The 14,582-nt window shown below is 40.5% G+C and overlaps 1 protein-coding gene across 7 annotated transcripts in view; it reads right to left on the bottom strand.

Moving 5' to 3' along the window:
* COL11A1 (collagen type XI alpha 1 chain) overlaps positions 1-13,364 on the bottom strand; it is a 255,966-nt gene extending 242,602 nt beyond the window's left edge. For 2 of the 7 annotated variants that reach the window (XM_075936624.1, XM_014571895.3), the window contains exon 1: positions 12,876-13,364. In XM_075936624.1, coding sequence (XP_075792739.1) covers positions 12,876-12,990 — 115 coding nt within the window. In that variant the 5' untranslated portion in view covers positions 12,991-13,364. The remainder of the gene's footprint in view (positions 1-12,875) is intronic. The other 5 variants (XM_014571898.3, XM_075936627.1, XM_014571897.3 and 2 more) reach the window with 3 other exon arrangements.
* Positions 13,365-14,582: the final 1,218 nt, after the last annotated feature.

Consider the following 14,582-nt stretch of genomic DNA (forward strand, 5'->3'; position numbering starts at 1 on the left):
TCTGCAAACTAAATCTGGGATCAGAAAGTCAAACTGTCTAGTTTATGCATCAGCAGCCACCATTAAGATTCTAAAAGCAGAAGAGAACCTGATTAACCCTTCCATGGTTGTGTCTTTTCTGGAGGAATGCAAACTAACAAAATATTGTTTAAATTTTCTCACATAGGCAGATATTACTTTGGATGTACAAAGGGAGCAGATACCTTTTTACTCAAAATAACAATATTGCCTATCACTATGTTTTAAGGCTAATTTTATTTTAGTAACTAAGGCTACGTGTACACTGCACTCCGGTATCCCAGAAAAGCAATGTAGTGTCCAAGGAATGCATTTGCTTTTTCAGAAAATTTTTTGAAAAGGCGGACGTGCTCTTTCGCCATCCCTGTAAACCTCATTTTACGAGGAATAAGGGATGTGTCAAAAGAGCACTTTTTTCTGAAATCTGGTGCCTTGTAGATGCGCCAAATTTCAGAAAAGCCTCTTTAGACAGTAAAGGGGAAAAGGATACACAATTTGCATACCACGTACCGTGTTTCTTTTTCCGACTTTCCATTGCAGTGTAGACCTAGCCTTAGTGGTCATGAAAGAGTCTGGATTTACAATAGTTGACACTGGAATCTAGTCACTGAACAGCTGTAGAACAGAAAGTAGTAATTCAAGTTTCCAGGGAGGAAAGAATGTTTCTTCCCCTATACCTATTTAAAATTTGGTCCCAGTAATAGTACCAACTAATAGTAGATAGAGTGGTGGTTTTCTGATATGAGACTTCCAAAAGTTTCACAGAGCGTATCAGATATATGCTATCTATCGTTGTGTGCCAACCTGTGCCGTATTCAAAGTGTTGTAAACTGAAGGTAAAACACTCCAGCTGTATCTAGATTGGCCAGTTTTTCCGGAAAATCCGCTGCTTTTCCGGAAAAACTTACCAGCTGTCTACATTGGCTGCTTGAACTTCCACAAAAGCACTGACTTCCTACTGTAAGAAATCAGTGCTTTTGGAGGAAATATTATGCTGCTCCCATTCGGGCAAAAGTCCCTTTTGCGCAAAACTTTTGCGCAAAAGGGCCAGTGTAGACAGCTGAGATTTGTTTTGCGCAAAAAAGCCCCGATCATGAAAATGGCGATCGGCGCTTTTTTGCACAAAAGCACGTCTAGATTGGCCACAGATGCTTTTCCGCAAAAAGTGCTTTTGCAGAAAGCGTCCGTGCCAATCTAGACGCTCTTTTCCGAAAATGCTTTTAACAGAAAACTTTTCTGTTAAAAGCATTTCCGGAAAATCATGCCAGTCTAGACGTAGCCTCCATGTTCCCTGATCAACAGCTTGTCTCATTAAACAATTACATATTTTTGAGCAGTAACTTCCGTTAAAATTTAAATGCTATTTTAAGAAGTTTAAAACAATATTATTTGGGCCAAGAGTCTACTGACTATCTTTCTAAAATGATTCAGAGGGGTAGCAGAGTTAGTCTGTAACAGGAAAAACTTAAAAAAAACCAAATAGTCTAGTTGCACTTTAAAGACTAACAAAACATGTAGATGGTATCATGAGTTTTCGTGGGCACAACCCACTTCTTCAGATACAGGAGTATTAGAAGTCCAGATCCAAGAATAAATAAGGGAAGGAGAGGGAGGGGAGGAGTAAAAAAAAGAAAAAAAGGAGGAAAGGGAAAAAAAGAGACAATGAGTAGATGGTTCAAATAGTTACAAGATGCTGATAAGAACAATTAGCACCTCCATTGTTTGGTTGATTTGTTAAGTCATTAGGATGTGGAAGGTAGTGCAGAAGCCAGCAGATGTCCCTATTTATACCATTTGCATAAGATTTAAACTTGTGAATGAAGTTAAGTCCCAAACCTTCTCTATGATGGGTCCCAAACTTGTAAATAAATTAAGTTCCAAGGCTTCCCTGTGTATTTGGCTTGTGGAATTGGCCTGAAACAAAATGATGACTTGGACATCCATTAATGAGTGTCCAGGCACATTAAAGTGTTCTCCAACAAGTTTCTGTGTATTGCCTTTTTGGATATCTGATTTGTGTCAATTAATTCTTTCCCATAGAGACTGTCCAGTATGATTTGGTGGCTGATGTGGTTGGGTCCAGTGATGAAATCACTAGTGTAGATGTGTGGGCAGAGTTGGCACCGGGGCTGATTGCAAGGGTGTGTTCCTGGATGATTATGATGGAGGTGTGTTGCATGGTTACTGGAAAGAATTAGTTTGAGGTTAGGAGGTTGTCTGTAGGTGAGAACTGGCCTTTCCCCCTAGGCTTCTGAGAGTGAGGGGTCATTTTCCAGGATAGATTGTATATTGTTGATAATGCGTTGGAGGGGTTTAAGTGTAGGTGATGGCAAGTGAAATTCTGTTGTTGTTTTCTCTTTTGGGCCTGTCTTGAAATAGTTTATGTCTGGGTAGTCTTTTGGCTCTGTCAATCTGTTTTTTCACTTCTCTGGGTGAGTATTTCAGTTTTAAGAATGCTCTGCAGATGTTTGTCTGTCTGTGGGATTGGAGCAAATCTGGTAGTATTTTAGGGCTTGGCAATACACAATAGATTGAGAAATGTGTCTGGGATGGAAGCTAGAGGCATGAAGGTAAGTGTAGTGCTTGGTAGGTTTCCGGTATAGGGTGGTGGAAATTTATCCATCATTTAATGAATTTAAAATAAATGTTTACTATGAAACATATGAAAACCCGGATAAAGTCACATTCTTGGGTGCCACTATAATTCTGACAGAGAAATTAAATAAATTCAAAAAAGCAATAGAATCGAGCCATCAATAATAACTACAGTAAGTGTAATCTGTCATTCTGAGTGGAACATGTACAATCCCTACCAATGGTACTAACCCTCAGCTGGCAAAAGGAGCTGCACTGTTTTGTACCAGCTGGGGTTCAGAGCAGTTAATATGTATGTCCCCATCCTTTGCAGGTAGGTAAATATACCTTTTATCACCTCAGCTCCTGTTTTTTAACTTGAATATCAACTACGTACACCCTACCTGGAACAGTACAGTAGTTTGTCTGCTTTTGCTGCAAAACAAGAGATTGATCCAAGGTCAGAGAAAGACCATACACAGGCACTTTACAGTTGGGAATTATTATTTGAGGAAGAGTAAATTTTCAATGTGACAGTCTGAACCCTGCTCAAAAAAACCTTTCTTGACTTTAACAGGCTTGTTAGTTACCACTCAGTACCTAACCTCACCTCCCGTCTTCCTGAGGGTGGTCTTTGAGAAGCTGGTTATAAGCCAACCCCATCATCAGCAGACATCCTCCAATAGTCTGGATCGTATTCAATTATGTTTCAGACCAGGATTTGTACAGACTGTCTTCATGGTCAACAATGATCTCAAGGCAATGGACTGAGGTAAAATATCCGCACTAATCTTATTACGTCTACCAGTAGCTCTCAGTGAGCTTGAATGAAGAAGTGTTGCTCTCTTGACTAAGGATCCTGTGGTGGGGACAAAATTCCTTTTCAGTGGCTTTGATCATCCCAGAAGACTGTGATGGGAAATTGTTCTTCTTACTTCTGAAGTCCCCACAGTGTTGAGTTTTTTCCCCCTCACATATGGACCTTGCCCCAGCCAAAGACCACTTCAAAGCTTCAATCTTTTCAAAATTTGGTTTTCCCCATTTTAGGTAGGGCAAAACAAACTCTGCCCCTTCACTGCATTCTCAGATTCAATTCAAGGTGCTGGTGACTGAGCACAGTAATGCTCTAGAATACAGTTATGCTAAAGATTGCCTCTTCCCTTATGTCTTATTATCTCAGAGGTTAATAGAAGGAAGGCATGCCTTTCAATAAGATGATTGTAGTGCAGGCCTCTGGATATGGAATTCATTCCCAAAAGAAATCTCACCAAGCTTGGACCTGACTATACTTTGATTAAAAATGTATATTTTTACTCAACTGCTTGATGAAAAGTACATGGTGAAATCCTCTTAGCAATTTGTTTTTCAGTTGTTAAATCCTTAGCTCTGTTCTCTTCAGTTATGAGAGACAATTCAGACAATACGCTCCCAAATTTAGGTAAAAGTGCTAGACTGTCTTCATCTAAATTATGTATAAGACTTCCACTTTTTAAAGTGATGCCATAATAAATTATAATAAACAATTTTACCGGATTCAGTTTTTTTTATATAGATACAAAAAAGGAAAGATGGGAAGCTATACACTTGAGTTGTCCAATATATTTGTACAGTTTGTTGAAGTTTCCTCTCTCTCTCTCTCTGTATAGGTAGAAAGATAGATTTTCCTCCTGATTTTCTCACCATCAGTGAATAAGTACAAATTAATTAGAAATGTCCAATCTTAAACACAGCGTAAGATCTGGAGCCATTAATCACAGTAGGCCAGATCAATCCATGGAGAACACAAAAGACTAATTTGGCCCAATAATATTAGTTTCTTAAATTTTATAGTTCTATTTTCTGTTGTTCCTTAGCAAATGTGATACATTATGTCAAGAAGACATTCTATTGGAAGTCTCTCTAAACTTTAATACGAATTGGAACTTAGAGTGTGGGTATAATCTTTCTTCATTCCTAAATTTATTTTTTTTAAAGTTTACTCATTTTATTTGACTGTGCCAGCTATTAAAAGGGTACCTACCATTCAGCAGTGAAATTGTAACAGACTGAAAAACATCCACACCCAGTGAGTATTAATTACAAGTCTTCAGGTATTTCTCACTTATGGCCAAGACTTTCTGAAATGGATGCCTAAAATCAGACACTTAGGTACATATTTAGACTCCCACTTATAAGGTTCAGTACTTTTGAAAATCACACCATTAATTAAAACAATAGAAGCCTAAATTTAGGATCCTATTTGTCTATATTTTTGGCCTTTATTTTTCAGCACCCATCCAAGGCTAATGCTTATTAAAATCTAATAACAGTGGCCTACTATCTATGAAGTGAGTTAGTGGCCCTAGGCCAACTCCTAGTGGGCAGACATCCAAATAATAAAAAGCTATTATTCCAACAGTTTTTATCTAGCACTAGTTTTGGTCATTGCTTCAGAGAGACTAAAGATTGAATGAGCATGGAGTCTAAACTAGCCTTTCTCCTATAGTGATTAATGAGACATTGGTAGGGAAGAAGAGAGTAACTAGAACTGTCACTGCCCCGATTTGTATCTGCATAGTGCAGTCATTTCAGAATCAGAGAGAAATGTGTGTTTGTGGGAGACTTAAATACTGATTGTGTGAAAGCTTTCATACTAGGTTTTTGTTTGGGTTTTGTTTAGCTACCATTTCTCAAGCTCTTTTTTAAGTAGTTCTCTTACTGTAAAACCTAATAATTCAATTTTTTGCATTACATCTCACAGATTATTAGCCTGTTCTCTATTTCTGTACATATTTAGCAAATAGTCTTGTTTAGTAGCTAAAACTTGAACCTGCACTAATGGACAGACCTCAAGGAACCAATAACTAGTTAATCAGTGGGAGGAGGAGCATTTACTAACTGCTCTCAATTTTGATGTGGTTAGCCAGAGGTAGATCATTTTCAATGGAAAATCCTTGACTTTTGGATTCTCTTCCTTCTCGAGTTGAACATACTCTGTCTCTGTTGGCATTTAACGTTCACTTCAAAATGTATCTATGTACAGGCATTTGCTATATGAGAGTGGTTGCTGGTTTTGTAATGTAGTGAACTTGTTTATCTTTTTATATTTGTATAAGACTAATTTTAATGTTGTACGTGCACCCAAGGGCAATTGGGATGGGAACGTTCAGAAGTTGAAAAACAATCAATAATACTATATTAATGCTTGTATTTCATCTGCCAATCCAAAAGTGCTATACAAAAATAAATATTTAGGATTTGCCCTATTTCACAGACTGGGAAAATGAGGAACCGAGAGGTTAATTTTCATGATTTAGAAATTGAGTCTAAACTATGGAGTGGGTGTACAACTCTGAATAACAGTTTATCCTTATCTAGATGTCTAAATATGAATGTAAAGCACCCAGGTTTGAGATTTTGACCCATGACTGCTCCTTACAGGTAAAAGTAGTCATTTTAATCACAATAATTTTATTGTACTTTATCTTAAAGAACATTCAGCTAATGCCCAGGGCTGTTACAATTTCCAGGAAGACTAGGACATGCTGTAGATCACTTTATTATTTGGTTCTATAAGAGGAATAGATTACCCAGCTGCATACTGGAATTCCTTAAATCATTTGTAACCAAGTAATTACTTTACTGACAGGTGGGCTTTTCCAAAAGCACTCAGAACTTGCCTAACTCTGTTCCCACAGAATTCCACCACTAACTTCATCAGGAGCAGATAGGCAGATGCAGAGCTGCTCGCTTAATTCACTCAACATTTTTAAATTATAATTCAAATTAAATACAAGGACACTGTGAAACTATTTGATGTATTTCAGATGACCACGAACAAGTAATTGTCTCTCTTCTCAGAGCCCAAAACTGTACAACACGTACTAAAAATCCTACTCAGGTCTCACATTGAAGTCAGTATAAGAATTTCTTGGGTATAAACTGCAGGATGAGCTCTTTAATGAGGTTAGCTTGAAGGCTTCAGTCATTTAGCTGAAATATTTTTGCAGGAATTAAGGAGTATGCTTTTAGGTTTTCATTACATACCAAAAATGGTCTAGACATGGAGTGTAACCTAAATTTTTGAGGTTGAGGTTTCATTAATACTTCACATATTCTGCCTAAACAGTGGCTTCTTCATTATTTACAATAAGACCTTCTTTTAGACTAAGTATGTTAGTTATTTCCTATGATTTGCAGCATTTAGTTAACACATGCTGTTTTAATGTATCTGATTCGGAAACTGCTTACACTGATATAAAATCAGTATAACATTGGATCAGATGTTTAGCTGGCTTAATATTTTTAACTCCACTGGAATCTTAGGCCAATATGCAGTAATGAGGATCTGGCTCAATATCGATTCTACTGGAGCGAACCCTGATTTACATAAGAGAGTTGGCAGATAAAATTAGAATTTAGTCTCACGGTGTCTAAGCATGATGACACCTCTTTTACTTGCTGAGCTAAAAAGTATTTAGTAGAGCTACTAGTTCATTGATACAATATTTTCATATATGACATTTTGAGACCATCAGAACACAAATTAAATTCCTGGACTAGCATATCCTCTTCACCATGATCTTATTACTATGCTGCTGGCTATGCTGATTGCCATTTTTTTTAGGTTAAAAGGTAACCTAAAAATGAAAGACACACAGTGTCCCTTCTCTTAGTAAGAATGTGTCTAATAGCTAAATATAAAATATTAGAGATTGGGACTTGTGACCCCACATGTTTGTAGATACACAAAGAAGGTACTTCATAGAAAACTTTTTTAGCTTCCAAAATATCCTGATTATGGATTACAGTCTTAAAGGAGGTATTATGTACACTTTTTAAACTATATACATCAAAAATCTTTAGAAGAAAAGAACAAAGATCTAAGGGTCAGAACTTCTGCTGGTGAAATTTGGAGTAGCTCCTTTGAATTCAGTGTATTTACACCATTTGCACCAGCAGATGATCTGTTTTAAAAGACCCACAGATTGAGAACTTGATTCCACAACTACTGAAGTCAGTGGCATAACTCCTCATAACTATAAGCCAAGCAAACCATCCCTCAGTTTTTCATCCCACTGACATCAAGGAGACTGGCTTTAGAGCTTGAATAATAATCTTGTCCCAAAATTATAACTAAGCGTTTAGATTGCTAGAATATTTTTAGTGTCTGAATTAAGCCAAAACTTGCTCACCTTAAAGGAGGACATGTGTAAGACTCAGTTCAATACTCTTTAGTTTAGCAAGATGACCAGCATTTAGCCCATATTATATAGTCATTATGAACCTAATTCAGTTGCAATCAACATCAATGAAAGCAAGATCAGGCCCTATACTTTTTATTGTGTATTTGTTTTTATTATGCATCCTTCATTTTAACCTGCTGGCAAACTATGCGCTCCTAATACCAATTCTGCCAAACAAAATTCTATTTTACATGCTGAATGCATTAACACTTCAACACATATACAAAATCGCAGGCCTAAAATTTACAAATGTTGTACGTTCCCTTATATGGGGTAACGTGCTGAGAAATTTCAAATACTGACAGTTCCTGATAATATTTAAATAATGAGGTCAACAATTAATGTAGTACATTTATAGTTTGTAAAGATGGTATTTAAAACCTACTACTCTAATTATAACCATTGACAAGATGCATCAGTGTTCATCTAAGTTCAGTAAAAGCTAATTTTCCCATCTTTGCCATTTCCATCCAAATGGCAAATCTTCACCACTTTGTGAGGCTCTACTTTCTTAACACAAGAGATGTCTCCCAAGGGCGATTTAATTTATTTGCACCCATTATCAACAATAAGTTAGCACATGTTAAGAGAATTTCCTATGAAAAGAAACAAAGAGTGAGAAAAGAAAAGTAACTTCTTAATCCTGTAGGCACATGGAAACCCTACTGTTAATCACAAAAAATAATAACAATCTGTAAGAGGTATAATTGCTCCAGCATATTTTAGGTGCAATTAAACTTCAGCAATAATTCCATGGTTCTTTGTTATACTGCATCCTTGGAATTAAAGCCCCTATTGCTGCAACTACTGCAGATGACAATACTACCTATGCTATTTTTTAAATCAGAAACCTAGAACAGGTTTTGTTTTAAGAAAGCTTTTATTTTCAGTGTAGAATATCAAGTCAAACACATGCTTCTACATTAATATAGATATAACATTTTAGACTGCATTGTTAGTTTGTGCTGTGTTTTGTGTGTTTATAGATATTGGACATGATTATATATTTTAAACAAGACAAAATAAAACCAGAGGCTATGAAGTGACTTTTTTGTTTTTTCTACTGCAGAGCTAGTAAAAAGACATAGCCTGAATTGTCCATTCAGGAGTCTGTCAAGTCTCCTTGTAAATTAAATATAAATCACCAGAGTCTGCAGAATCTACAATACATACCAGTCATATTTCTTTGTCAGCTGCCTGTCTAAGAAAAACCCCTTAATTTAGAATTTCTGCAATAATTCAAAAAGAAAAAAACAGGCATATTCACTCAGGGTAAGACAGCACCTTCTGGGAAGATAGGACCATTTCACCTGCTGATCCCTGGGACTCAAACAAACTTTTCAGCTGGGACCACCCAACAGTTACTCTCAATGATTCTTCCTATGGTTGGGTCAACTTAACCTATTTTTCTTCAGTCTTGGAAATTTTTACTGTTACCCTTTGGAGGACTATGGTATTTTTAATTAGATTTAGTCAACATTGGCAAATATTTGACTAAATTTTAAGTTCAAGCTGACATGAAAATTGTTCAATTTCATAATAGACCTTTAACGCACAACATGCCAGTCAAATGAAAGAGGGACATCACTAATAAGCTGATCTGAGTAGACATTTACAAGTTACTATTTGAAATCACCACTTTTATTTTGGTGAATAATAATTAGATATTAAACTGTTTGAATTTGAGAAAGCTGAAAAGTTACATTTCTATTGAGACTCAATAAGCATTCAAAATCAAATTACATACTTTCAGGTGCATACAGATATAGAAAAGTTTCCTTTTTCCATTGTAATTGGCCCAATTCACTTTTCCTTATGCACCAAGAACACTTACTATTTTCTAGAGTTTTGGGAGCATACTAATGGGACGATTGAAATAAAGCACCTACAGTATATTTGAGCAACATTCTGTCATCTGTGGATTTATTTAAACAGGTCACATTTCTTTTCTTTACCTATCATATATTCAATAAGACTTCTGAATATTGTTTTATAGTCTGATGAATAGCAAGGTTTCCATTTACCAGAAAAGCTAAAAAAGTTGTGTTTTTTTAAAATGTCTTGCTCATGAAATTTAAATCAGCATTACAATAGTGCATTGATGCCAAGACCTTACAAAAATTTATACTGCTGAAGCCATGCCATTTTGACTAAATGAGTTTATTCATTCCAAATGCATTGCCAACAGATTTGGTATTTAAAGGTGAGAAGGCTGGGAGGGTGAAATCAAAGAAAGTCTTTTAAAACTGTATTTTGTTTACCTGTGCCAGGTTATAAAGCCAAAAATATTTTCTAACAAGAGGTGCTGAGAAGTTAGTGGGAACTGAATTGACAAAATATGATTCAGTATTTTCCCTCATTCAGTTGCTTCTGAGGTCTATGGCTTTCTCTGCCGTGGGGGGGGGGGGGGGGGGAGGAGGGGGAGAAGAGATCCTCAAGAGCCTAAATAGGAATTCTCAGGAACCTCATTCATACTGTGAAAGGTACCTATCATTTTTCTATGTGAAAAAAAGCAATTTTTAAGAAAAAGCCAACACATAGGAATTTTGTTGTGATTTTTAGAAGGAATTGTATTTTACTGAAAAAGTAATTAATATAAAATTTAATTTTTATGTGAGTATGTTGTGTAATTAGCTTTATAAGATGACAGTTTATGAAAATCCCAACAAAACAAAAAACTCATAGGTCTAATCTTAATGCAGTTACAAAGGCAATGATTTATATTGCATTCTGATTAAACATTTCAATATTTTCATTTTATCATATGACTTACAATTATGTGTCTAAATGTTTTATTTTCATATTTGCTTTCAAGCATCAGTCACTGAAGAGAGCTTTTTGTAGATATTAGTGAATGCTATTTTATTTTAGTTTATTTTTGAAGTCTTTTGAATAACAGAAGAACATAAGAGACTATTCAGAAACAACAACTTAATACTTCATTTGGGAAATTAGTTCAGATCTAGCTGTCACTGTAGTCAAAGAAAACACTTGTACTAACCTCAATAACCTAACTACACAGCTACCAAAAGTTTGCAAGCAAATGGCATTCCCTGTTTCTGAACACTGAAACTAGTGTGATTCTGCTCAGGAAATTTTCAGTAAAACTCACAAATAGTAGAAATCTTAAGGTGTTCCCTGCAATTTTGAAATTCTGGTGTTTCCTTGCTTCATTAGAATGGAGAAAGATTTTCAAAAGCAATTTTTCACATAGATTTTATTTTAGTATATGTATTAGTCTCTCAAATCTGTGCTCTTGTTATTCTTAAAACTATTTTAGTAAATACAAAGCAGCTTCAGCTTAATTTTTATCTGTGTTCCTGGGGTTCAGATTTTCATTTAAAATACAGACTCAATCCCAAAACTCAGAGATGCTTTGTCTTCATAACTACTGTTATGCAGTGCAGGCTGCAACAAATTGTCACCAGCTGGCATCCAATTTAGCATATAGGTTTAAAAAACACCCAATGTAGTGAGTCTTTGTCTTCAGTAGCACTCATTCAATAACTTCAGTTTCAATGTAGTAATGAGTAGCCAAACCCCTGCCGTTAGAAGGGGAAATTTATCCTTGGTGCAGCGCTACTGGGGTCCTTGGAATTGCAACAAGGATGATTTTGGCCCCTTCCTGTCTAAACTGTAAATGAGACCAGCAGGGGGCAGAATTACTGATTGATCTGCTCCCATTCCCGCGGTGAGCAGGTATGCAATACTGAATGGAAACGTGGAGTTTTTCCACTTTCCTGTGCGCCCCACCATAACGACTCCGAAAGTGGAAAGCGACCCAGAAACGGGCAAATCGCCTCCTAAATAACGGTATTACACAAACAACACCAGGACTGCGTTTTGGGAGCGTCAGCCTTCCCCCTACCCCAGGCTGTGAGGCCCCGAAAGAGCAAAGTTGCCACAAAACGAGCCTCATCCCAACTGCAGATCGCAGTGAGGAGAAGCAGCGTTTCCACTCGGCTAGGCGTGCGAGGCCACTGGCTAACACGCGGCCAGGTTGTGAGTGGCGTTCCACATACAGGCGAGCAGACCTTTCACGCTCATAAAATCGGACTGTGGCCGCTGGTTTCCAACGGGGGGTCTCCAAACAGGACGCTTCTGGAGCGGTGCTTGCTTCCGCTCACGTCCGTGCAGAAGCGCGGCTCTCCGAGCGCAGCGCCAGGGTTTTGCCTTGCGCGCCCCTCCCCTTTCCACCCACCTGCAGGCGTGCGAGCTCAGGGCCCTGCCTACCTTCTGCGCTCCGCCCCCTCCGCCCGAGGACGAGGATTGCGGCTGCTCGCGAGCCTGCTAGTCCCAGGAATTGCACCCTGCTAACCATGTCCACTGACACCTAACGGACCACTGCTCTTCCCCGCGGAGGCCGCGGGCAGTGCGTGGGGGCGCCCCTGCTCGGCGCCTGGCTGATGCCGAGGTGCTTAGCCTGGCTCCTGCAGCTGACCTCCCTGCCACGTAAGAGCCTTTAGCTCCTAGCCTGAGCGCCTGGTTAGTTACCGCTCTCCGTTTGGGAGCTGCCCGCACAGCCCACCTGGCAGGGCGCGCAGGGCCCCGGCTAGCCAAGGGCCCTTTTCAAATAGACGTTTCGCATGGCAATCCTTTGCCGCTCCAAAACCTTTGCAAAGGGAAAGAAAGAAAGAAAGATTGGGGGAGGGGGGAGTGTGAGACCCCCCCTCGCCGGGCCGTCTCCCCGCTCCTCGAAGGAGCGCGCCGAGGTTTTTGTTACACTTCTGCCAAGACTTTGGGTGAACTTTATCAGGCCAATGACTTGGGGAGCTCAACCGAGCCTAAACCGGGGTGTCATGCTGGGGGGAGCACAGAGCTTTGTTCCCCTCCTCTCTCTCGGCAGTTACAAGGGAGGTCGAGGTGGGTCTTTCCCTGACCCGCACTCTGGAAAAGCGCCTCTAAATCTGGCGCTGCGGTGAGGTTGAACGCCCCGAGCTAAGCCCCCCCCCCTTATTATCGCCTCCCCAGGACCGGCATCTCATTTGACAGGTCTTCCTAAAAGCTGGCGGCAGCCTCGTCCTGCATTTGCCTGCCCCGCTCCTGTCTCTCTCTTACCTCCTCTGACCTCTGCCGCCTGGAGCAGGAGAGTAAAAGTGATGAGTGTGGTGACAGTGGAGTCCCGGAGCCACCTTTTCGTTTTCCACCGTGTGGACCATCTCTGCAGCGCCATGCTGGGCGCCCTCAAGTGCGAACCGAGCTCCGGGCGCCTTCCAAAGTATCCCAGCCCCGTCCCGTGCGCGGTAGTCCCAGAGATGCTGCCCCTCAGAGAGCCATGAGCGCAACACCCAGGGGGGAGGTCTTTTGTCCCGCTCCGCTCCGTGCAGGCCCCGCCGCTCCGTGCTCCCGCAGCCCCTGCCGTCACGCTGCAGGGAGACGCGGGGCTTTAATCAAAGTGCCGGGAGCACGGCATCCCCCTCAAGGCTGCATCCCGTCAGGGGCTGGGCGAGAGGCGCGCGGCAGCCACCCCCGGCAGCCCAAACTGACAAGCCAGCGGCAGGGCAGAAGCCAATCGCGCGCCTCCTCCGGCAGCCCACAGACCGCCCTCCCCCGGCCCCGCCGCCCAGGCTGGACCAGCCCCCGAGCCGCCCAGCCGGGCAGATCGATACTTGGGGAATGAAAGGAATGGCAGGAGCTTCCGTGCGCGGCAGCGCCGCTGGAGTGTCCCAGCCCGAGCCCGACCTGCTTGTGCCCCGCCCAGGGAGCCCGGGCGCGGGGTGTTGGGGAGGGGGGCTAGGGCAGCGGGGCAGAAGGGGCACGGGGCTGGGGTCAGTATCACCGTACCCTGGTTCCCCCAAGTCCGCGCTGCGAAAGTTACAACCCAGCCCGGAGCACGAGCGTAGCGTGGTGCAGCGACAGGTTTGCCCGCTCCCCGGCAGCAGGGCGCTGCCACAGGGCTTGGGTATTCCAAAGGACTCCAGCGTGACAAGGTTTGAGGAAGGAAAAAATAGGGGGTGAATCCCCCCACCAGTTGATTGCAGAGCAGAGGCCTTGAAAAGGAAGCAGAGGGGCACTGGCACAAAATGTAGAAGTCCCAAGTTTGAAATAAGCTAATCAATTCAAGCGAAAGCAAATTGTGTAGTTTATTTCAAGGTAATTTTGAAAACCTTATTTCGAAATTTGGTGCTGTCTACACAGCGCTTATTTCAAAATAAATTGCTATTCTGAAACATCCGTCAGGATGCGTCTACATAGCAGGGGTCAGCCCGAAATAAGCTACACAAATTGAGCTACATCAACTCCGGAGCTTATTTCAAAATAGAGCACTCTTCCTCCGACTTCCCTTATTTCTGGTACAATTAGGGTTACAGGAGGCGGAGTATGAAGTCCTCCAGCTTGACAGTATTTTGACACTATTTTGAAATAACTGCCCGATGCGTAGACGCGGACTAAGTTATTTTGGAATAGCGCTAGTTATTTCAAAATAGTGTTGCAGTGTAGATGTACCCTCACTGTTCGTGGAATAAGGTTTACAGGGACATCAGAATAGCATGTGCGTTATATTTCGAAATAACGGGTGCACTCAAAAGACATGGAATAGCTATTTTGGGATACTGGAGGTATCCTAAAATAGTGCTGCAGTTTAGATGTAGCCTTTAAGTCCAACCTTTCCTTTGAACTGCTGTTGTGTATAGGAGTGCATCTACACAGCACCCTAAATTCAAAATAAGATACACAATTTGCGCTACACAAATTGCATATCTTATTTCGATTCAATTTCAAAATAGCGTATTTCAAAATCTGGTCTACACAGTTTTTGTCTAC

This window comes from Pelodiscus sinensis, chromosome 9 (genome assembly GCF_049634645.1).
Source record: "Pelodiscus sinensis isolate JC-2024 chromosome 9, ASM4963464v1, whole genome shotgun sequence".
In the NCBI taxonomy this organism is placed as follows: Eukaryota; Metazoa; Chordata; order Testudines; family Trionychidae; genus Pelodiscus; species Pelodiscus sinensis.